This window comes from Scomber scombrus, chromosome 6 (assembly GCF_963691925.1).
Source record: "Scomber scombrus chromosome 6, fScoSco1.1, whole genome shotgun sequence".
NCBI classification, from domain to species: Eukaryota; Metazoa; Chordata; class Actinopteri; order Scombriformes; family Scombridae; genus Scomber; species Scomber scombrus.
Genome location: NC_084975.1, coordinates 29,434,010 through 29,458,640, shown reverse-complemented (window position 1 = coordinate 29,458,640; position 24,631 = coordinate 29,434,010). Strand labels below are relative to the sequence as shown.

General features: G+C 39.4%; 1 protein-coding gene across 1 annotated transcript in view; it reads right to left on the bottom strand.

The window, feature by feature from the left end:
* The window catches only part of cpne2 (copine II), a 41,537-nt gene extending 20,209 nt beyond the window's left edge, over positions 1-21,328 (bottom strand). The window contains exons 1-9 of the mRNA XM_062420140.1: positions 21,152-21,328; positions 13,518-13,697; positions 13,293-13,367; positions 12,315-12,386; positions 11,561-11,644; positions 11,194-11,283; positions 10,977-11,075; positions 8,512-8,598; positions 6,859-6,918 (exon numbers count right to left, since the gene is read on the bottom strand). Coding sequence (XP_062276124.1) covers positions 6,859-6,918; positions 8,512-8,598; positions 10,977-11,075; positions 11,194-11,283; positions 11,561-11,644; positions 12,315-12,386; positions 13,293-13,367; positions 13,518-13,697; positions 21,152-21,328 — 924 coding nt within the window. The remainder of the gene's footprint in view (positions 1-6,858; positions 6,919-8,511; positions 8,599-10,976; positions 11,076-11,193; positions 11,284-11,560; positions 11,645-12,314; positions 12,387-13,292; positions 13,368-13,517; positions 13,698-21,151) is intronic.
* Between the last annotated feature and the right edge of the window lie 3,303 nt (positions 21,329-24,631).

Below are 24,631 nucleotides of genomic sequence, written 5' to 3'. Positions count from 1 at the left end.
TTGTCGAGTATCGGCCAGTTCTCACGCCGGGACCTCCCAGACTCATTTGCAGTTAAACAGCCAGAGAGATGGATGGAAAGCTGGCTGGATGGATGAATGTGTAAAAAGCCTGTGTGAACATCTTCTGGAGTATTCTCTGCCTCACTCGGAGCTGGTGTCCACTGCCAGACTCTTCATGTGGGACAGTTTATTTTTGGTTGATATTTGTTCCTGTGTATTTTCATGCAATGGATAAGCCATATACTGTGATATGAGGAAATGGATACCATAGATCATTTTAATGAGGTTGCCTACTGTCTTCAATGATATATCACATATTTTCAACTTCAGCAAGACCGTGCCTTTCCCTGTTTTTATATTTATATTATATGATCATATTTTTTAGTAAGACATCTCCCTGTTTCTCTGATCAGCTCCTGTTCCATTTGTTGTTGATACTGTGCAGCTTTTTCATTGGTGTTAAGTTATTGTGTTAAATTCAACACATCCTCTTCTTACATTACGAGCCACGTGGTATGCTTTTAATGTGAAACACCTGCAGGAAATGGGTCCCATTGACTAGTATGAGTAGCTGAACACACCAATCGAAAAATCGAATCCGGACTTTTACTTCACTAAAATATTAGTGTACAGCTACTGATCATCACGTTGCCTGCCACAGAAAACTTTAAATGAGGTTGAAAGAGTCGGTCAGTTTTAGTTAGGTTTTAGTACTAATTACTCATTTATTTTGTTCTTTCATAAGCACCTTCTTTCTTTTTTACCTATGGTACCATAAGGATTGCTTTCAATTTTATTGTACATTTACAATGAGAAGAAAGACTATTCTTCTTCCCAGAGAGTGTCACTCCATATGTAAAAGATTTTTTAACACATTTTAAATTGTATCTTCTCATGGTGCAAAATTCACTTCCCATTCATGTCTATGTGGAACAGGGCGAGACACCAGTTGCAAATTGATTACTGCTGATTATCACAATGTATCTGAGGGCACACATGCACAGCCATTAGTGCAACACATTTTACAGAATGTCTTTTAATCCAGGACAGTTTTATCTTTCCTCCGTCGACTTAACAGAGCCTAATGACTCACTGCTTAGATTACCTAATGATGCACTATCTATCTAACTATCACTGATGAAGCATATGATCTGCTCTAATGTCAGAAAACACACTAAAAACATGCATCACATTAAGACTGAAGCCCAAACATAACTGTAAAGACTAAGAACTCAACTGAAAGAGAGGAGGAACCTTTCCACAATCACACAGGTATTATTTCAACTGCAACGTGACATCAGATACTGTCAGGGTTTGGGATTAAATAACTATATCATGATTTATTATTTTGTCTCACTAAATAAAATGATAAGGCCCTGAGATATGTTGAAGACTACAATATAGAGCAGGCGGAAACTGAAAAAAAAAGAAAAAAGGCGGCTCTCACAGAGTCTTGATTGATATAATCTATCATAAGTTTGTTTTCTCCATGAATCCACAGGAACACAAATGCAACGTTTGTGATTTAAAAGGGTGAGCTGAGGGCGTCTGTGACCTACTATATCCTGTGTTGTTGTTGTTTTCTCCCCTTTGGCACTGATGGATTAAACAGTTTACACAACAGATATTCTCTTTCACTACTATAAGCAGCTCGTACCTCAGGAAGTGGTCTCTTCCACTGTGGTGTGATCTATACATTGTCGCTTCTATATTCTTTCTACACCTCTTACACTCTTAAATCTGCTCTCCACTCACCAAAATCCCTTGTGAGCAGTTACGCTCTACACAGCTCTGAATTATATCAAACTGAAGATATGAATAATAGCGTCTTTTCAGTTTAAAATCAGTCGTTCCCAAACAGCCCATCAGCAGTATCGGGCTGTCTCTTTGTGTTGGAGTGTGTAACAGAGAAATGTTGCTCTCACTCTCTCTCTCTCGCTCTCTCTCTCTCTCTCTCTCTCTCTCGCTCTCTCTTTCTCTCTCTCTCTCCTCCAGCTCCCACAGCCCCGAGGAGAGACTTTCCCTTTCGTGGAGATTAGGATTAGAGCCATACTAAGTCTGATTGAACACCGCAGAACTCGCTCTTACTGCATGTGTGTGTTTCTGTGCGGGTGTGTTTTTGTATGCGGCTTCTTCTTCTCTGTGTTTATGTAAATTCTTTGCACGTAAGCGACAGTGTGTATGTGAGAAGGAGATGTCATCGGCGGTTGACCGTCGGTGTGAAATCATGTGCGTTTGTGCGTAAAGCGGGGCGTGTGTGTGAGTGCACACCTGCAGAATACGTGCATAAAGTACGTATACGGATATGTAAGCATGTGTGATAAAATGTCTGTATGAAGAAGATCGGTCAGAGTGTGAAAGCAGGAGAGACAGCGTGACGAGGATATTGTATGTTTGTGCTCACGTGTGTGTATGTAAATGAGTTTGTAAGCAGGAGAGAGGAAGTATCTGTGTTAAGACAGTATTACGTATGCGTGTGCGAGCGTCGCCCGAAAAGAGCTGCAGGTCTGTGACAAAAGCCGAAAGATTAGGTGTGAGCGGCGGCGAGGATTTAAGAGTTCCCATTCCGCCTTAAATTTGCTCATCTCGTCGCCACCGAAACCGGTAAATGTTCCCGTTGCACAGAAATTCCGCTCATTACAAACAAGTGAGGATCTGGGTGCGGAAATGATTCAAATGTCGATTGTGAATTCTAAATTTGATGATATTTCTGTTTTTAACGCAGTATGTTGGATTTTGGCAACATCCTGATTCACTAATACTTTAAATATTTCCCCTGGCTGAGAGCTGCCCAACACACTCGACTGCTGGCCGATGACTGACGGAGAGGGTGTTTATCATTCACCTTGGTCATCCAAAAGAGAGCAGGCTGGATGTAAGAGAGTCCTGAATGGTTATAAACTTCAAAGCTGGCAACCACAGGACAAATCCCAACTGCACATTGTGGTTTTAACTGGTCATGAAGAGGTGACCAGAGGAATGACTTCTTATTACAGTCATACTCTTTTATCATTTAGTGAATACTTGAATCGGCAGATTTTTTTATTTTTTTATTAAGTGGGACCTTCATTACAATATGTAGAGAGTAAGGCTTTGTGATTTTATGTCCCATCTAGACGCTTCTTCAGTTGAAATGTGGTTACAGCTGACTGCTCAACAAACCCCCGTGGTTTTAAAAATGTTTCCAGCTGGCTTATTTTAATGCGAGAACCCTGTAAAAAGACCTCTTAAATATACACTTGATGGCTACATACATGGTATCATGCTTATACACTGAGGATGAAGCTGCATTTCTTCACTAGGTGATAAAAAACATAGTTCTGTTTTTTCGTGGTGCTGGCAGCTTTATTTTGTAATGATATATTGATCTGATTGGTCTGTCATTGATGCGATGGGTTTGATTGGTTGTGTGGTCCAAGATAAGGTTTTTTTCCTAGCTTGCAATATCCGTTGATCATTTTAAAGCACAAATAAATAATTTACTCAGTGACAGATGAATATGCAAATATAACTACCTACTTCATTTAAACCATTTAAACCACGTGAGTACTTGTAATTTGTTACTTCCACCGAGAGCTGGGCATTGTATCGATATTATATCAATATCGTGAAATGTGACTAAACATCGTCTTAGATATTGGATATAGTAATATCGTGATATGGTACATGTGTTGTCCTTTTCTTGTTTTAAAGGCTGAATTACAGTAAAGTCATACTATTTTCTGAACTTTCCATATTTTTCTAGCTGTTTTATTATTTGCCTTTACTCACTTAGTTATCAAATCCACATTTACTGACAATTATTTGTGAGTAATCTCTTGTGAATATTTTGTGAAGGCACCAATAGTCATCACTACAATACAATACAATACAATATCGATATCAAAGGCTTTGGTTAAAAACATCATGATATTTGATTTTTGTCCAAATCACCCAGTCACCTCCACCTCTGCTTTTTGTTATTTATTTATTTCTATGTGCATTGTTTTTGGATAATTGTTAATAAGGACCTAAATAAATTACTACAACTACTACTAATGTATGCAATAGTCATACAATGCAGTCAAATTCAATTCTGCACATCCAAAAAAAATTGGCTCTGGCTCTGGGTGCTCAGGCCAGATTTAGTCAACTCCTAGATCTGACCCCTGACCTGTAACCCTACATACATGACTAATGTAATGTTACTACACTAAGGTAATGTAGCTGGCTAATGATATGTTGCTTGGCCACCATGTACACTATTTCACATTTGGAGAAATCCAAAGTTTGACTGACCTGCCAGTTGCTGAGCTATGATTGCCACGTTTGCTGCTCATTCCATTCATTTGTGAGGTTTTTATGCATCACTAATTTAAATGACTAAAAGTTAGTCGATTAAAAAAAACATTTCTTCATTAGCTGTAAACATTTTGTCAATTCAAAACTGAATGCTGAAAGTATATCTACTGTGTACTGAGAATAATTGTGAAGATAAAATCCATCCTCAACTGACAACCCCCCCCCCCCCGCCCCCCCCCCAAAAACATTCATCCTGCTTTAATGCCCTTTTTCACTCTCTTGTACACATTTTTCTCCCTCACTTATTAATTACGGTGCAAACATTGTCATCAACAGCACAAAGAGTCACTATGGCAACACAACTATGCTCTTTGTTTTAAAGCCTCATTTCTAACAATAAGATAAGGTGAAAAATAACAGGCTGGCAGTGAACGTTGTCACTGTGTGTGTGTGTGTGTGTGTGTGTGTGTGTGTGTGTGTGTGTGTGTGTGTGTGTGTGTGTGTGTGTGTGTGTGTGTGGGGGTAGGTGGGGTGTGTGCTCCTTAACAATGCCCTGAATTTCACAGAGGATCTAGCAGCTATCTGCCTCCAGGAGTCAACCAGAACACGTCCTCTCATAATGACAGCACCTCTGCACAACAGCAGGAGCAAAGTCACCTCTGCATGAGAACTCTCTGGCACCAAAAAAAAAAAAAAATACCCCACATGATCACAGCATTACTTTCTACAAGAAGAAAAAGGGTACAGGTGCAACATACAAGATGCTACAAACGACACTTGTGTGTAGCTGTGTTTTCTAATAGAGCAGTAAAACAGCTGCACAGGCCTCCACAAGCAAATATAACATTCATTTTTAGTAAATCAACTGGCAACTATTTTGATCATCATTTTTGAATAATTTTTAAAGAAAAGAAAAATTTCAATTTCCAGCTTTTAAATGCAAATATTTTCTGGTTTCTTAAGTCCTCTATTATGGTGAACTGAATATCTTTGAGTTGTTTTTGGTCTGAGGGTTTTAAAAAAAGCATCTAAAGCTTTGTAAAACGGTGGTTTTCACCATTTGTGACCAAACAACTAATCACATAATTGAGAAAATAATCAACAGATGAATTGATAATGAAAATAATTGTTAGTTGTACAGTAGCCCTACTACACACAAAGATGTCAATAAACGTCTCGAAATGAAATCTAATGAGATAAAATGTGCAAAACTATATGTATGTATCTTTTAAACAATGCCTTGGATTGACGGCACATTCAGTACCAGAGTAGCACATAAGAAAGGACTACATTTCAACTATTTTCAGATTTGATCCCTAAGTATTTAAACACTATTATAACAATGTTTTTGACATCTCATTCCAACATTACCCAAAAGAAAAACTACTTTGTTGACATGAGATGCCAAAAACAGCTCATGTCAACATTTACTCCAATTTATTGGAGTGACGTCTCCAATTTTTAAGAAAATGACTGCAATGTTTATTGATGCATATTACTATACAATGTGCTGCACAGGTGTCAAATCTAAGAACACACGTTGAGAGAAATAACACAAAATCAAGCATGTATCAAACTACATTATCTGCACCGTGCTACACCTGGAGCCTGGTTCTAGCTCACAAAGCTGGGAAATTGTTGAGAGATAGAGATCAGGAGAAATGGACACTATGCATGTATGTGTGTGTGTGTGTGAGTGTGTGTGTGTTTGTGTGTATGTGTTCTCTTATTGTGATGATCTGCACTGTGAGTGTGTCTTTGCATTTTTCTTGATGTGCGAGCGGGTTCAGATTTTGTGTACCTTTGTGTGTTTGTTGCAGTAACAGCAAGCCAGTCTGACTGATCCTGAGATATATCAGCAAAGCGGTTGTATTTTAGCTCTGCTGGACAAAAACACCCCAGATAATACTAATACAGCTGTTTGTGTGTGTGTGTGTGTGTGTGTGTGTGTGTGTGTGTGTGTGTGTGTGTGTGTGTGTGTGTGTGTGTGTGTGTGTGTGAGAGAGAGAGAGAGAGAAAGAGAGAGAAAGAGAGAGAGAGAGAGAGATTTGTAAAATAGGGCTATCTTACATTCAGTTACACACAAAGGAGTGACATCACCAGGGACACACAAGAGTTTCTCCCAACGAGAGACCAAAATAGACTCTCTCTCTTCCTCCCTCTATAAAATACCTTCTCTTTCCATCCCCATATCCTAATCTCACACTCACTTTCTATTTCCACCATTTCAAAACATCAATTTGTTGTATTTCCGCCTGCTCTCTTTCTGCCCTCCTGTTTTCACATTTTCAAAAAAAAAAAAAAAAAAAAGTACCATATTTCAGTGTATCACAACACCCCATTACTCTCCTCTATGCATTTTTTCCCTGTCTCTCAGTACCCTCCCCCTGTCCCTCGCGCTCTCTCCTCTCTGTATGCAAATGATCGTGATCCAGCCGTAACCCTGGGAGATGAAAATAGACATTCTACGTGTTTTTTCCATCCGTTTTGAGAGAGAGAAAAGCGCGCTGAAACATGTATGTCATTATCTCATCATTGCAGAAGCAGAAAAAACAGGCGCGCTAATATCATACTCACGGTAAACATGAGCTGGCATCCTCCCAGTATGTAATCCAGGAAAGTGTAGTCCCTTGTAATCTAGAGACACAAGAGTCACAGGCTACGGTAAGACAATGAGGAAAATAACTATCGCCGGCAAAAGAAGAAGAGAGCATCGGCCTATTAAGAGACGCAGAGGCAGAATAATAAACATTTAATTACTTTAAAAGCATTTTATTCCTCGCTAATTGATCGTGTCTTTATTCTAACACCGACGGCTGTGACGTAAACAACCCGACAGCACGCTGAAATAGTAAATGAATGGCTTCTTTTTCATGAGCAGAAGCCCAAAATGAGTTTTAAAATGACAAAACAATGCCTGTTTATCCTGATATAAGGTACCACCAAAGGAGCACCATTTATTATCTTGTTTGAACACAATTTTGACTCCAATTACAATGACTATTTAGCATGGATTTTTATGTCATTAGTCTAATCCCTGCCGGCAGCCAACAAATATAATTACTGTATTAGCAGTTTTGTGCATGTGTTTGAGTGTGTGTATGTGTGTGTGTGTGTACATGTCTGTACAAAGGCAGGAGGAAAAGAATCAATTATGAAGGCTTGTCATCATCGGGACACAGCTTTAATGTAATGCCAATAGGCGTCTGAAGACTCGGCGTTCCGGCTTAATGTGTCCTCTGTGGGGCTCAAAGCTGCCGCACCAATTAGTTCGGAGGCAGTTGCGACGGCCCAGTTAGAACTGTGTCAGCTGATCAAAAACCACAACGGTTTAATCAAATGTTTCATCGAGTCGTGCCTGAGATGGGTCATTACGAGGTGACGAGACGTGAGGAGGAAGTGAATGATTGTCTCACAGTTGAGAGAGTTATTTTTGTTCTTGGATGTAATCTATTGTGCTGATATTTTAAATATATGATAAATACCAAATTTCATTTAAATATCAGCCAACTCTGTAGCCATGTGCAGGTTTTCAGCTCCATCAGCTTCTTCATGGTTAAGTCTGAGTGTCAAAGTAAACAAATGTCTGGTATGATATTTTTCCAGCTGGTGGATCAACCAAATCAGAGCTGAAAGGAAATGACTTGAATTTATCAGCTGGCCAGAAGCACAACTGCAGTAGGATGACAATGTGTTTCTGAAGGTTTATTTTAGAAACGTTCTGCTGTCTACTGGTCAGATGTTACTTAAAGCAGCTTTAAAGATGGAGTGCAGGACTTTTGTCTGCCCGTTCTGGCAGTGAGAGTAATTACAAGAACCCTGCTGATGTGCTTGCATCATGGTCTTCGCTGTAGCCTTCTCCATCGCTACTGTTGCGACTGTAAAACGGTGGTTCCATTGTTTTCAGTGTCACATAACCCCCCTGAGAAATGACCCAGTTTACTTTCAGAACTTCCATTTAAGTTTGAGAGGTGAGGTTTGTTTTTACAATGTTTTTCTAAAACACAGAAATTTTGCATTTTTTGAGCAACAGTCTCCTTCCTGAAAGGCCTTAATGTTGTTTTATGTTGATTTGTGAGCATGTTTTATACAGTAAGACTTACTGTGAATATCTGTGAATCCTTAAGTTGCATCTTGCCAAATTTCTATCTACTAAACTTTATTATTTTGAATAATAATAAATAAATGTATACTGTATACTCAAAGCTACATCTATTCATCCATCCTCACCTTACATGACTTGACAATGATGAATCCAGAGTTTTTATAATTCTTCTTCTTCTTCTGTTTCTTGGGGTTGATGCAGTCAAATTCCACCTGAAAAGACATTTAAAAAAAAAAAAAACAGTTGGAGAAAAAAAGAAAAATGCGTACGGGGAAAAGCGGCAGAAAAGCGGAAAACATAGAAAAAAGTTAAAAGAGTAAAAAAAAGAAAATGAGGGTAAGAGTAGAGATGATGGCAGAGTTTGAAAGAGGTGCGGTGAGATGAGACTGTGACTTACATCTTCATGTATACCACAGTGACAGTCAGACTTAGAGCTGTATTATAAGCTAACTAGTCCATAGTTTTTTCAACATTTCACAGACACAAAATATCTTTAAATAAGTTATAATGGAACATAAAGGAATAAGAGGAACTGATAGTGTTTATAATAATCACTCACTGCAATTTTATATATGAAGATAAAAGAATAGTGAAGCATACATACACAATACTACACTTTAGATAGCAATGTGTGAATTCAAACACACACACACACACACACACACACACACACACTGCGCAGTTTCAAATGCTGTAAGTCAGCTGGTGATTCATATGACAGGTACTGTATCTCTAAATGCCTTGTCGTGTTACTAGGGCTCAGCTAAAGGCTGTTTTACATCTCAAAAGCACCTCTCGTTTTCTTATTCTTCTCTTCACACACACACACACACACACGCACACACACACACTCTCTCTCTCTCTCTCTCTCTCTCTCTCTCTCTCTCTCTCTCTCTCTCCATCTCCCATCTCTCCATCCTGCTTCTTGTCTTTTTCTGCTTGTTATTTTGTTTCCCCCCCCCCACATCATTACCACACATGAAGGGACTCAGTGGGAGAACAAGTCATGATGGTGTTTTGGCACATGTACACACACAGTTTCACAAATTAACACACACACACACACACACACACACACACACACACACACACACACACACACAATTAATGAATGAATAGTTTTTTGATCCCCACATCTTTTCATCTTTAGCAGACCAAAACCGAAAAGTGAAAAGAATAAATCTCAACAGTATTTCTTAATCATCATCTCAGGCATAAGACTCAACCAAATCCACTGTGGCCGTAGTGTGTGAAAAATGCAGCAAAGCAGATCTATGCCTGATTATTCCAACTTCATTGTTGTTGGTTGCATCTGAATGCATTTAAACTGCAAATTAGCAAGTACAGGATGAAACTGAGATTTCTTGAGTTGATCTCTCAGTTTTTCTGTGAAAGATCAGATACTGTTCACACTGTTTAAATGTACAAAATAACTGCTTTATTGTTCTAAAATGATTCAGATGGATTCAGAAGCTTAAGTGTCACATTGTAAACCGGATGATGTAATGGTTTACATCCAGGTAATGACCTCTGCTTTGTAAATGAAGCTACAGCTAACATTCTAGTAATGCAGGATTTGCTTTAATGAAGTGGAAATGAGAATACAAGTCAGCTGATTAAACACCAGCAAAGAAACATGTTGTGTTGATATAAAATTGGGAGAGAAGAGAAGAAAAGAAGAATTTGATATTCATAGATCTTTACTGTGAGTAGGGGGGGAAATGTCAACTTTAGCCTGAGGGTGGTGTAAAAGGGAACAGCATTTGTTACCTAAATCAAAAGGGTTTATTTGGTGTTTTAAGACTCAGACTCAGCTTATCAGGTTCAGCTCTATATTATCTGATTTTGTTTAAATGTTGGGGTATGAAGTCTGCCTCAGCTGTTACTTGAGCTCTGCTTTGCTTGATACTGAATGTAGATTTTAGCAACCCGTAGGCTAAGAAACATATTAAGCATATTAACACATATTACCGCTACTACTATTTCATACATGTGAACATGCTGATACTGAGTATGTAACGTATAGCATGTTAGCATGTTATGTGCATGTTGTCTCCAAGTAGAATTGAGGCTGAATTTGGCCACTAGCTTTCTTTAAAACTTCATATTGTGAGAGACCTTGATCAGGTTTCACAGTACCAGGGTTACCCTGGTAACCACATGTTTCACAAGTATCCAGTCATCAACCAAGTAGTCGGATAACTTTAAATGTTCAGGTCTAAGCTTTACTTAAACACTGACTAAATGAAAGAACAGAGCTGCAACCATCAGTCAATTAGTTGCCGACTATTAAATTCATTGGCAACAACAGCTTATTAAATGTGAATATTTTCTGGTTCCATGATAATAAACTGAATGTCTTTAAAGTTGTGGACTGCTGGTCGGGACAAAAGAAGACATTTGAGGATGTCATCTTGAGCTTTGGGTGTAAGTGATCAACATTTTATAGACCAAAGAACTAATAATTGTCAGTTTAATCGATAATGAAAATAATTAGTTGCAACCGAGATCATCATTTTCTGTACTCGTGTATAGATAACATCACATCAAAATGACAAACACACACTTTTAATGTCAAACATGTTTTTACCTCCACCGCGTTCTGGGCGTCACTCATCTTGGAAACCGTGGTTAGAAACTCTCCTATAAAGTCGTGGCCTCCGTCGTTATCGTAGTCGTAACACAGGACCTGTCGTGGTGTAAAACACACCATCAACCATCGACCTGATGTCACAACTTGATAACAAGTAACTGTAACAAGTAGTAAAGCCATACATAACCAGTTTCATAACAAGTGAAACTCTAACCTTGATGTTTCTCTCCACATCTCCATTGCAGAGAGAAATGAGAGGCACGGTAAAGGTTTTCCACGCTGGGTCTAAAGTGTTCTTTATGACCTGAAATCACACACACACACACACACACACACACACAGAAACAGGCACGTAATCATTCAATTATACAGTAGCACATACAGTATGATGCAGCTGTATGATGCACTAGGATCATTTAAACTTGGGGCTGTAATCAGTTTCACCAGCCTTCTGCTCACTGTTAAAGTTACAGTTGCATCACCTTCTGTATTAGCAGGTTTAGCTGGCAATGACAGCTCATGGTTGACAGTAATGACGTAATGTTAAATAAAGGTGGTTTTAATCTCTGCCGGTGACTCACCTCTGTCCTGTGCACCAGCATCCATTTGCCGTCTTCTCCCTGTTTGTGAAACTCCAGATAGGGGTCTGACTTCCCAAAGAAGTCCTGCAGAGAACAGAGACACTGTGAGGTAAAGTTCTTTTTGAGGATGAAGCCTGTTTTATCTTCTTTTTTCCTCTCCTCAACCAAACTGCAACACAAGTATCATGACAATTTCACCACTGTTGATGGTGAATTAAACTGCAGTTGCCACATTGTGCTTACACTTTATTAACTAACGCAGTCTTCTGTTGCGGCCCTCTAACGCTTGATCGTCTTGCTTCATTTGTAAGTCGCTTTGGTATAAAAGCGCCTGCCAAATGACGAAATGTAAATGTAAATGTTGAATGTATCCTGGTGGTTTCGACCAGAGGGTGCACAGCTGGCACACACCAGCATGAGTTTAAATCACAATTCAAGCTGTGACGTCTCTCACCCGCTGTCATTCTTCCCTTCAGCATTACACCAGCAGCAACTGGTCCAAGATTAAAAATAAACTGTTATAAAAATAAAAAAATCATTTCCAACCATCAGTGCACCTGGTAGCTCATTAGTTGGCGGACAAAAGTGCAGGGAGTGAAAACATTTACTGTAAATGTTGTCTGTGTGGGCTTGGCATGTGTGTCCTACAATAGTGTGTGTTGCTCTAATGCACTCTGTGTGTGTGTGTGTGTGTGTGTGTGTGTGTGTGTGTGTGTGTGTGTGTGTGTGTGTGTGTGTGGGTCTAACCACCTACCTTCTTATCCAGTTTACGCCCACTCAGGGTCAAAGTGATGATTCTGTTGTCAGACAGCTCCTGAGCTGTTATCTAAAATAACATTACAGCGCAACATTAGCTGCAACAAAAAACTACCGGCAACCATTAACAAGAACATGAACATCAGCTGGAACGACAGCAACAATGACAGTAATTGGCAACGACCTTAAAAAAACATCCCTGCCATCCAGGGACGTTGGAACTATTTTCTGGGAGTGCTGTCCAACACTGAGGTGCTGATTAGACTGAGCTGTTAATGAGCCTGAACCAAAGCTTTAATTTCAAATCATTTCAGAAGTAAACATCTATTAAGAAAACTAAAAAAATAGGATTTAGATGTTCCTAAAGTATCTTCATTATAATGATAAAAAATTGCTCTTATTTACAGAAGCATAGCCTACATCACCAATTCTCATGTCAATCATGAAACCTTAATATAATCCTAATTAATTAATGAAAAAATGCAAAATCAAGAGTCATTAGTCCAATCATAGATCACCAAAGGTCTACTTGAATAAGAGACCACTTTTGAATGAAGGCTGGCTAATACATACAGTCATTTATCGTGTAGAAATAAATTGCTTATCCTTATCATTTCTGCCAATCACATTACAAAGCTATGAAAGCATATTTTCTTTATGTTGTGAGAAAATATGAAAGACAGAAATAAAAGTCAGTCAAATTTAAATTTAAGCACCAATTCTTTAAAAAAAAAAAAAAAAAGAAGTTTGGTACCGTAATGGGATGATGTCACACCCCTCACACTGCTACTTCCAACGTCTATGCTGCCATCATCATCAACATCAGCAACCATGAAATTATCTAAACAACAGTGACTGCATCTACATGACCCACAATGACCCACAATGGCCCACAATGGCAGTGTGCATGTGTCTGTGTCAACAGGAAAGAAAACAACAAATAGAGTTTAAGATACAGAGACTACATGATCCTTACTGTAATGGATCCTTTGCCAGCTGGCTTCCCATTGGCTAAGATCAACGGTCTGTGCAGTTTCTTATTGGACACAATCTAGTGGACAATAAAAGAGAAAGACACAGCACAGGAATCATTAAGAAATGAATCAGACAGAACACAAATACATAAAGAAATATGTGTTTAACTTTTACATCATTTAATTCAGAGTCAACTTTGGACTGAAAAAGAGAAATCATTTCATACCACTCCAAGTGTGCAAATGAATTCTCCCAAGAAGTCGTGTTCGTAGAGCTGCGTAGCACACTTGTCTTCATCGAACATGGCGAAACGAAGCTTTTGGATCTCCTCAAAGTGGTAGTCCACCTGAAACTTCACTCCAAACACCGGGTTCAAGTTGTTCACAGCTGTTTCGGTGCGGCTGAGCTACAACACACAACAATGAAAGAGAGAGAGAGAAAAAAATCATATTAACAGATGTTAAGCCTGTTAAGGTTACAATCTGTCATTTATTTCAATATGGCAGCTTTATATGAAATTGCTCATGTTTACATGCATAGTAGTAATTAGGAGTCTTACCCTGGTTATGATCATATTCAAAACATTACATTTAACATGGGAAATAGAGTTGCCTGGTTACATCATCCCATTCTCCTAACATTATGCAGGCTTCTGATTGTGTAAGTGCAGCCTCTCTCTGTCATATCTGCACACTGAGTAACATCTACAGTGGAGGATGAACTAACTTTAGTTCCTGGCTGCCTGGACTTGGCCTCTACATCTTACAGTCAGTAATAAAAGACAAAAGTGTAATTGAATTGAATTGTAATTGAATTTAAATAGTCACCAGTTAAGATGTTTAAGGGACAACTGTAGGGCATGTGATAACCTGACAATATCAATATGAAGGAATGGATTCTGCTTATATGTTTGTTATACTATTATTACACAGCTACTAGCCTGCTGCTAAAATTCTGGTTGCCCTTGTCTAACTGGCCACATCGACCTGTAACATCAGATCCTGTTAGCGGAGGTGCTTACAGCTGTGCCTCGAGCAACTTCTGCACCGATTTGTTGTTCTTTCCACCATGACACCTGACACCTAATTTTTCTGCCAACCCCTGAGAAAAAGTGTCGGGGTCTTCACCTTCACCATTAGCTAAATGTGTCTGTTTGGTGTTTGGTGCTGTGCAGGGAGTACACAGTGACAACACAAGTATAAATCAATCCAAAACAAAGAACTAAAAGAAGCTGAAAAGCTCAGTAGAGTTAAGATTTCTGAAGTAGTTCAATTCTACACTATAAAAAATGTTTCAGAAATGTGGATTATTGTAGATTTGAGACCACATTTCTTTTCCCAGGTGGGTCCAGCTTTGAGCTATCACAAGTCATAAGTCATCGTGCCCACCCCCCGAAAACACCACACAGCACACAGACAGATCAGAGTGCGTGGGCGTCTCTGAGAGTCATATTATTTGCTCTGGGTCCTCTAAACCGGGTGGTTGGATGACTAATACTGTGTGACCGTGCTACTCTCAAGTCTGACTCACCCAGAACACACTGTGTAGTGTGTTTATCCACCATTAGATTAGGTCAGTATAGATCTAACCTCTTACCACTCCTGAAGTAGAATGAACATAGAATACCTTTTTGAATACTTATTGGACTAATACACTGGAGATGGCTGCCAGGAAATGTCAACACCCTAAGACTGAATTATATCTGTCATTCTACCCATTCACAGACTGTAAGCAGTGTACTTTACATTACATTGTTTACTGTCATCTTTTACTATAGTGTGTGGTGATGTAGTGTTTCAGTGTGGCTTAGTTTAACCGAGCTGATCTGAACTATACTCAACTTTTACACTTTAGTTTGTAACCAAATACCTGCAAAACTGTTCACGTCAGCCTCATCAGCTGTACTTTTTTTTTTTTTTTTTTACAGCATTTTGTGTACATTGTGTATTAACTGTTAAAGCTACAAGGTGCCTCTGCATAACGTACAGCACCTTTTAGCACGCCATTACGGATGCTTTTATCCCAAATATCGTCCGTTAGTAGATATTGTTATCTCTCAAGAACCAGAAAAGAGAAGCTGCAGACCTCAGAGGGGAAAAGGATTTTAACTTCAGCCTGTGAACAGGGCTTACAGCACTTATCCATCTGTCTGACGCATGTGAAGAGAGCAGAGCCAAAACGGCTGCACTCTGTAGCCTAACACGACTAGATCAAAAGCTGCTATATGGCTGGACTGTGTATGAAATGCTATAGATTGGTTTTAATTTGTGCGTCACCTTTAAGTTTATTTGTTCGTATATCACTTTTCATACAGTAGTTGGAACTCAAGGTGATGTCCACATAGGAAAAACATTAAATATACTTAATATTTATTTCAGATTTGGGTGTAGACTAATCTATGAAATAAAAAGGAATGTCAAACAGTCAACAACTATGTTCTTGAACTTGCTTTTCACCCATAGATTAATCTTAAAATACTCAAAGAACAACTTATTTTGAACAATTACTTAAGAACCATTTAAAAGAGGTTCTTTAATGAGCCAGTTAGGGTCAACAAAGAACTTTCTTGAAAATGGTCCCATAAAGAACCTATTTTTGCTAATGTTCTTTGGAGAACCATTTATGGTGCCTCAAATCCAGTATACTGTATCTCCAGTACAGTGTGTTTCATGTGTTTAAATGTATTTGTTAATTTGCTTTAATTTATGTGAACATTGACAGGAAGTGACACTGGTGACAGCTCACTGATCCTCTCCTCTCAAGTAGGCTTGATTTGGATAAACTGGCTGCATGATGAGAATCTAAAACTTAATAAAGCGACACATTAAGAGTCCTACAGCGAAAATAACATCAGCTTAATCTCTGCATTTGCTGCCGGTTGGTGTGACATGGATTCTGGGAAACTAAGGTGCAGCTGGCCAATGGTGTAACTTCATCACTCAGTCAGTCAGTCAGTCAGTCAGTCAGTGATGGACAGACACACGCTGGTCATTGCTGTTGCTGTCCACCCAAACACTATAACCGGGGCATCATAGCAGCCCCGCAGGCTCACCGGAGGCAGTTTCTCTGTTCTACAAATGGTGCAATATTAATTTGAACAGCTGGGTGCAACGGCGGCTTCTTACAGAGCTGTGATAACAATAATGTCTTGAGACTGCAGTCAAACATGAAAATTAAATATCATATAATCCTCAGTAACATCCCAAAATGTGTCCACTTTGCTCGGCCTGTTCTGCCACACGTTGGTATAGAATTTGTGGAAAATTCGTTGTTGGCTGATGTTTACTTAGAGGTTGTTTTTTCCACTTGTGGAGCCGATACTGTCAGAAAGTGTTTAAAAATAGAAAATGCAGACTTGTATGGATGTGGTGTTTACAGTCACACAACTTAATTTACACTGTTTACTGTGCATAAAACCTTTCTGACTATGTTTATTAAATGTGTGTGTGCCTTTGAGCTGAATGTGCCCTTTAAAATATTGTTAATGACAAGTATGAACATAGTGAGGGTTAGAATAGTTTCTGATGTTCGGCACACTGCGAGAAAAAACAGACTCCACATCTTAAAACTAAAAGGCTGAATGAATGAGACGGGAACATGTGGCTTCAAAAACTCCGACATCAGAGAAGATACGGTTAAAAAGGATTCAGTTAAACAAACCTGCAGCTCCAAAACAAACACATAATTGCGAAATAATGTCTGTTAGTGTTTCAATGTCAATAATTGATGTTTTTTTGCAGCCCAACACTTACCCATTATTTGAAATGGCCAACTCTTTATCTGAACTGAAAACAGCTCTCTGTGCTACTGATGAGAGCCACGAGAGTCAACCAAAACAGTTCAGATGGGAGCTGGAGTCGGATGACAATACTTAGTGGTAACTTAAAGTATTCATTATGTTACATATATGCTTTCTTCCACAGTTAGAGGAATTTTGCTTGATAAATAGATTTTTATTTTGCATTCATTTGTTTTTCTTTCATTTGCATATGGCATGTATTGTATGTATATTATGTCTCTGCACATATTGATTTGTGTTCTTGCTGCTCTCCAGCAGTTGTGACTACAGCTGCAACCATTAGTTGATGTATTGATCATCAGAAAATGAAATGGCAACGATCTTGACAATTCAATTATTGATTTAGTTGTTTTTTTCTAACAAAAGGCCCAAAATGATCTGGTTTTGGTTTCTCAAATGCGATGATTTGATGCTTTTCTTTGTTAACTGAACACCTTTGAGTTTTAGACTGTTGATCACTCAAAATAAGACGTCATTTTGTTTTAAGACACAAAACCATTAATGTAACAATATTAGTATATGAATTATTAGAGAAGATTTAATAGGTTCATGTTTATGTGAACTCAAATTGGTTAAGTTACCAAACAGAGGAGACAAACGTTTGTCTGGTGACAGTTCTGATAACGTACCTCATCATTTTGCTAACTTTACTTATACTCCTCATTTAAATTTGTATAAATAACAGAGCAATGTAACTAAAAATAGTGTTCAGAGTTGAGTATTAAAATTTGAGTTAAAGCTTAAAAAAAGATATTCAGCAAATGAGGGTGCACTTTATTGTAGAAGGCTGCTAAAGATGTGATTTCAGAATCCCTGCTGTATGTGGGAAACATAACACTGCCTCTGAGCTCGCAGTGTTACAGGCTGTGTCCATGACACGTGTTGAGATTAGTATTAGGATTTGGAGTTCGGAGAGAAAAAAAAATCAGAGGATTTAGAAAATAGCCCAAGTAGTCTGCTAACTGGCTGCCACGTCATTTGCATAGCTGAGATCCATATTTATGCAGGCCCATCATGTCCTTCAGAGCCTCTCTAACACCAGTGTTAGTTGCTTTCCTGTTTTTCTATCATGGTTTTCCCCTCTCTGTCTGTCTCTTCTCCATGGTCTCTTTCCATCACTAATTTCCCCTCACCGTCTCTTTCCCTTCCCCCTTTTCTCATCTCTCTTTCTCACACCTCCTCTCTCTCACACTCTTACCCTATCTCGCTTTCCCCCCCTGTTGAACCAAGCTGCTTCTCACACCTCTAATGTTTCTCACAAGACAGATGAAGATAGACAGAAAGTGAGACAGAGGAAGACAAAGAGGGGGAGACTGGTGACAAAAAATGAGGAAGACAATCGGAGAAAAGGAGGAGAGAGAAAACAAAGATAACAGGAGGAGATCAAAAGAAAGTGAGAAAGCCGGAGTGTGAGAGAAACAGCGAGCTGTGGATAATATCCGAGAAAAGGTTTGGGCCTCATTTCGCCTCCTCCATCGTTCCCTCACTCCAGGAGCACTAAGCTTTTGTTTCCCTACCTGTTACCATAGTAACCGGTGGCAATTTCACATCGGAGCCACATGCCCTGCTGACCGACAGCTAGCTACAACCCGAGGCACTCGCCTACACACACACAGGCATACACAAACAGGCGCATGCACAAAAGCCAGCTTGCCCTGTTGACCAGCTGTTCGCTATAGAAAAACCTTGAGGCAACATCCTACACACACCAAAACTTCATTACCATGTTCCTCTCCAGTAACTTCAACACGGTGCTCATGCATTTTGTTTTTCTACAATATGAAAACACATCATATACCAGTTTTCTTTGCACATGGAACCATAAGGAGGCTGAAGGCGATCCAAACAGGAAACAGATTGCCCGATGATGCTGCTGATGCCACTGAATGGTTCCATACATAAAATCTACATCTGGTCTTCATTTGATCTATTATGACACTGATTCAGCTCATCCTGTGCAGGGTCGTCACTGACTGGAACCTTTCCCAGCACACAGTGGGGAAGAGGTAGGACCTTGGATATGCACCCTGTGCTGTCAATCACAGGGATAAACCACACAGACAGACAAACACATTCATTACAACAGGCATGAACTATTTCCTCATTGATGTCATACTGCAGTTACCATAACTACCAGTTCCCCACTTGTAAATCGCATTCACGTCAACATCAAAGTTGTGATTATGACTAGGAAACTATGGGGGAAGTTACCTTCATAAACATGTGCTGTGTTTCAAATCACATACTTCTGCGTAGTACACTGTGTACACTCAGTACTTACTGTAGTGTGCAAATTTCGACAGGTTAGTGTTGTCTGAAATCAAACGTGGCCATTGCACACTTAGTAGAAATGGCAATCATCAAGTTAGCAAGCTGGCATTAGCATTCACGTTATCGTTTCCAGTACCAAATCATTACAGACTGTTAACCCCAACTTAACCCAAGAAACTGACTGATGGCTTATGTGTGACAACAGTATAGCAGTGGTTAGCGCAAAAAGGTTAGAGTTGTCTCAAATCAAACACGGCCATTGTGCACTTACAAGAAATGACGATTAGCTAGTTAACAAGCTAGCATTAGCATTAGCATTTGCATTATAATTCGCAGTACCAAATCATTACAGATGGCTAAATTAACCCAACGATAGTGGTACTTAGTGCAAAAAACGCATGTAATTTACATTTTTATAGTTCAGCAATGTCCTCGCCTGCCTTTTCCAGTTTGAAAAGTGTTCCTTCCCCCTCTGCTACAAAGCTAAGATGGCGACCATTGAGGTCGACTTTTTGACTTTTTTGAATGCATCATCCAGGTACTCATAGTACACTGCATTTTTCCATACTTCTCAATGTGAACACACTTATGCATTCAAAATATTAAGTGTAAGTATATAAGTACGAGATTAGAGACACAGCAATGGTGTGAACCACACTCTGGGTCTGTCGTATTATGTGCACACAAAGCAAAGAATGCAGAATGTTTTCTTAATGAATCTCCAGTTCTGTCCAACCTACTGAATGCAACCAGAATTCACACCACCATGCGAAAGAAGCAACAGGTGGAGTGGGAGTGTGGTTTTAACTTTAAAGGAGAAGCCAGACAATGTGTCTGCTGCAGAACGCCAAATAAATACACACTGAAATACTACAGTTCACAAAGTATAAATTAATTTTCTATGAAAATTGAAAAAAGGTTCATCCATGTCGTGTAGTATTCAGCGGTTTACATCTAAATTAAATAAATAGTGAAGGAAAAAAAGTCAAACTGAAACCTAAAGAGGCATTTTGCACTGGATTTGGACGACATTGCATTGTTTATATTCAAATGATGTTTAAATATCCAGCTGCTACATCTGGATTTCACTAACATTGGTTTATCTTTACCCGTTCCCCTGCTTTTCCAACACATCCATGCTTTTCTTTTATCCACATGGGTCTTGCTGCATAATTAAAGGTTTGTAATGATGATACATAGTGGAAGTGCCTGATATTTCAACGTGAACCTTATATTATTCACTTTAGAGCCCTAATAGCACTTTTAACAAGGTCTACTACAATCAGACTAACACTGGAACAACACAGCATCCTACTAGGCTCAGCACGCCACGGCTCATGCCAGCTGTTCAATACATCATGAGTTTGGATCTGGCTCACAGCGTGTAATGTCTGCAAAGATATGAAGAACAGAGACACCGATGAACTAAATCCTGTGGTCTTTGCAGGAGGAACCAGCATGGTGGACGTAACCTTGAGAATCACAGTCAAATCTTCAACCTCCTAACAATCATCTTTTTTATTTTCCCTTCCCTTTTATCCTCTTTCCTCCACCTCCCTGGAGTTGCAGTACACAGCGTGGAGAAACACCAGAAATGTGTTTGACTCCTCGTGATCCAAACACTAATTTATCATATCTCTGTTCAGCCTTTTCTCCTAAATCTGCCATTTTCATCCTCCATTGATTTATCTCCATGTTCCACCTGACAAAACCTGCCTCTTCTTCACTCCTGCTCCTTTCTCTTTCTGTCTGTCTTCTACCTCTTTTGCCCATCATCCCACCATCCTTACCTCTACCCAGTTCCCATCCACTTCATGGAAGAGAACGCAGAACGGGTCCGACTTGGAGGCTACATCTCGGTCCAGCAGGCTGGTTGCGGTGACGGACATCTCCACCCGTGTGACGCAGTGCTGAGGTCCGACACTGCGCGTCTGGCCCTCAGTGGCCGAGCTGAGGGTGTAGGCCATTATCTGAGGTCGCAACTACTCAAACTGAAGCAGAGAAAAACAGGGAGAAATGAGAGATTAGAATTTCATATACACCCACACACAGTCCCACATGGGCTGTTTCTTGGCTAACCATGGGTATCTTAAGACGGTACACCTAAAAATGTTGAACATTTGGACTATATCAATGCCAGTGGCTGAAACCAGAGAGTGAGAATGGACCAAACTCTTTGTATAAGAAGGAGTAGGCCTGTCACAATAATAATCAACTTATTGTACAATAATGTAATTATCAACATCATCATGTCTATATATGGACTTATCGTATGATACATCATTTACCTTGATCATTTTTTTTTTACCTCAATATTGCCACACTTCACATTAGCAGCTAAGAGGCTATTCATGTCACATTGGCTAAGCAAGTAGTGTCCTCCATTCCTCACTGTGCACTTCCTGAGTGGAGACTGCAGAAGCGAGCAGCGCCGCTTACATGGAATTGAAGGTAAATAGTAATCAGTGGTACAGTATAAATGATCTTCCAATGACAATAATATTGTTAATCGCGATTATTTCTGAGACAATATATCGTCTAACAAAAGTAGTTATCGTGACAGGCCTAAGAAAGAGTTTGGTAAACTACTAAAACAAACCAACTCAAACTCAAACTCAAACAGCTGTTCTGTTCTGTACTATGAATGTGACCAAAAATATGAATGCAGGCATTAAAAAAACCCACACCTTTTATTTCTAGAGTGCTTTTCTAGATAGATTGTAACATAACACATTCTGCAAATTTAACACCACAAAACAAAAACAAAAAAACACAGACATGGCAGCATACAGTATAAAATGAGTCGATGAATTCATTAGTCAATCGGCAGAAACTTTGTCGACAACTATTCAAATAATCAAGTAATTGTTTTAATCATATAAAAAATTATGATTTTACTCATTTACGATTTGAATAAAAACATCAACTCTTCCACTCACAGCAACATGAGCCACCACACATATTCAGAGATGGGGAATAATACTGATAGATACTTCAACTTACTTATTCATATATGTGTGTATAGGCTTATCTACATGTACTGAATGATCCCTATTGATTGAGTTATTTTTAGAGTGTAGTGTGGAGCTTATCCTTTGATATATATTCAGTTCAGTGAAGGTCTCTGACTGTATTGTTAAAGGAACACAGGCTCTCCATATGTGTTCTTGTAGCTGTTGAACAATATTGAACAAAAATATCAATATTTTTGTGAAACTATGGTAGTGGGGGATCTTATTGACTGTTCAATTCACTGCCATCCGCTGGTCTATCAATTATAATGTAAAACAAATGAATTGCTCTAATTAACTGCTCTGTTTGTCTCTATGAAAGCAGTCTCAGGTTGGCACACGCTGTGCACGTTTACGGCTGGTGTCCAGGGTAACATGCAGCTTCTCGTTAAGAGTCTTGCGTAACTCTAACACTTTACAGGAGCAGGTGTGTGTTACAGCATGTGTGACGGCTCACAAAAACATAAATTACTGGAAACACCAGCGCAGAGAGAAAGTAAGAAGCAGCTTTCCAGTGTTAGTTATACCACCTGTGGTTTTACAGCCCTTAAGACCCCTGTTTAATGAGACTAATTATACTGTTTGTCTGGAAGTACACACAGATGTGAGGCCAATGCCATGCAGGATGACCCTGGTGTAGGTCATTACTGCCCTCTGGAAACTACAGCGATATCCAGTATTAAACATTACAAGACTAACCCTCTCCACACACACATACACATGCACAGACACACACACACACACACACAAGTAGTGCCCTGAGCCCAGATCAAAGCCATTACAGAACCTCTAAAATGGAAAAGCCTGAGGCACAGACATACAGAGAAAACACACACACACACACACACACACACACACACACACACACACACACACACACACACACACACACACACACACACATCTTAAAGCACTTTTAAAGGTGTAATAAAAACTATGAACATATTCTCAGCAACAACTTCATGACGATCATATTTGGAAGATTTGTCTCAGCTCTAAGGACAGACAAACAGCACAGCACCTCGTGTCCACAAAGGTGTTTTTTCTTCTTCTTTTTTTTTTTTTTTCAGAGCGGCATGCTAAAAGGATGCTGTCTGTTGCTAAGAGACTAATGTGTCATAACCAGCGTGCTCCTCCCGTTCTGCTCCCGTGATGTCACACTGGTAGTGGTGATGCACTGAAAAATACCAGCGCAATATTTTCATTCATTTAACTCGCTCATTCAAAAGCTTGTTTAGATTCGGCTGAATGACTTTTAACGAATTCATTCATTGTTCATGCATTCATTGGCTCGGTGGCCTCGCTCCTGTGTTTACTGATTGTATCAACAACGCCGGTCAAATCAGGGGACTGCTGTCAGTAGAGTCCTGAACAGACAGAGAGATAAACTCAGCCTTCTGCAGACACCTGCTGCTCCCTTCAGCATCCCTCGCATGGCTCGAATGAGGAACCCTTAAAACAAAACATGATGAGAAAATCTAAAAAATAAAAAAAATGGAAAATGACATTTCAAAAAGGTTATGTTGTCCTGCAGGGATTTATCTGTTTATAACACAAACTGCCTCTCACCACCTGACATTAACAGACACAACAAACACAATGCATGCATTATTTTGTCATTGCATGAGGGCTGATGTAAAAGCAGGAGATGGTAGAAATTTGGATATGCATCTATCTGGAAAGAATTTTCAGCAGCTTGTGTAGATTGTGCTCTATTATTTGGTTGTTTTAATTTTTCGTTACCAAACTGTGAAAGCTGCAGGGAGGAGGAAACATCATTTTAACATCTTCTGATGAAAATCTAACAGCTGCAAGGTGCCACAACCTGCTGTAAATAACTGACTGCAGCTGTAAACAACATTATCTCTCTCTCATGCCATTATGTTCTGACCACTTGTTGTTTTTTTTTGTTTTTTTTGGGTGTCAGAGTGGAGCAGTTACATCGCATGTGTCATTTAACAGGGCATTACAGGTGAGCTTGTAATTGTATTTGCACTGCTTTAGCCATTTTCACCTGACCTGTCACCTCTCTGCAGGGCCAGAGCAGGAAGATCTGACACACAGCGCAGGGTTAGGTGTGACTGAATGATGAGCAAAGCAGCACAGACTGTTTCACACCTGTTAATAGCAGCTCCGCACACAGTCATTAAGTCTAATTGCATGTCCTGTCTTCTGTATTTGTGACCTCGCTGACCAATAGAAATGGAGCACAGACTGTAAACAGTAACCATTTAGAGATTTGACAACTTAAATTGAACA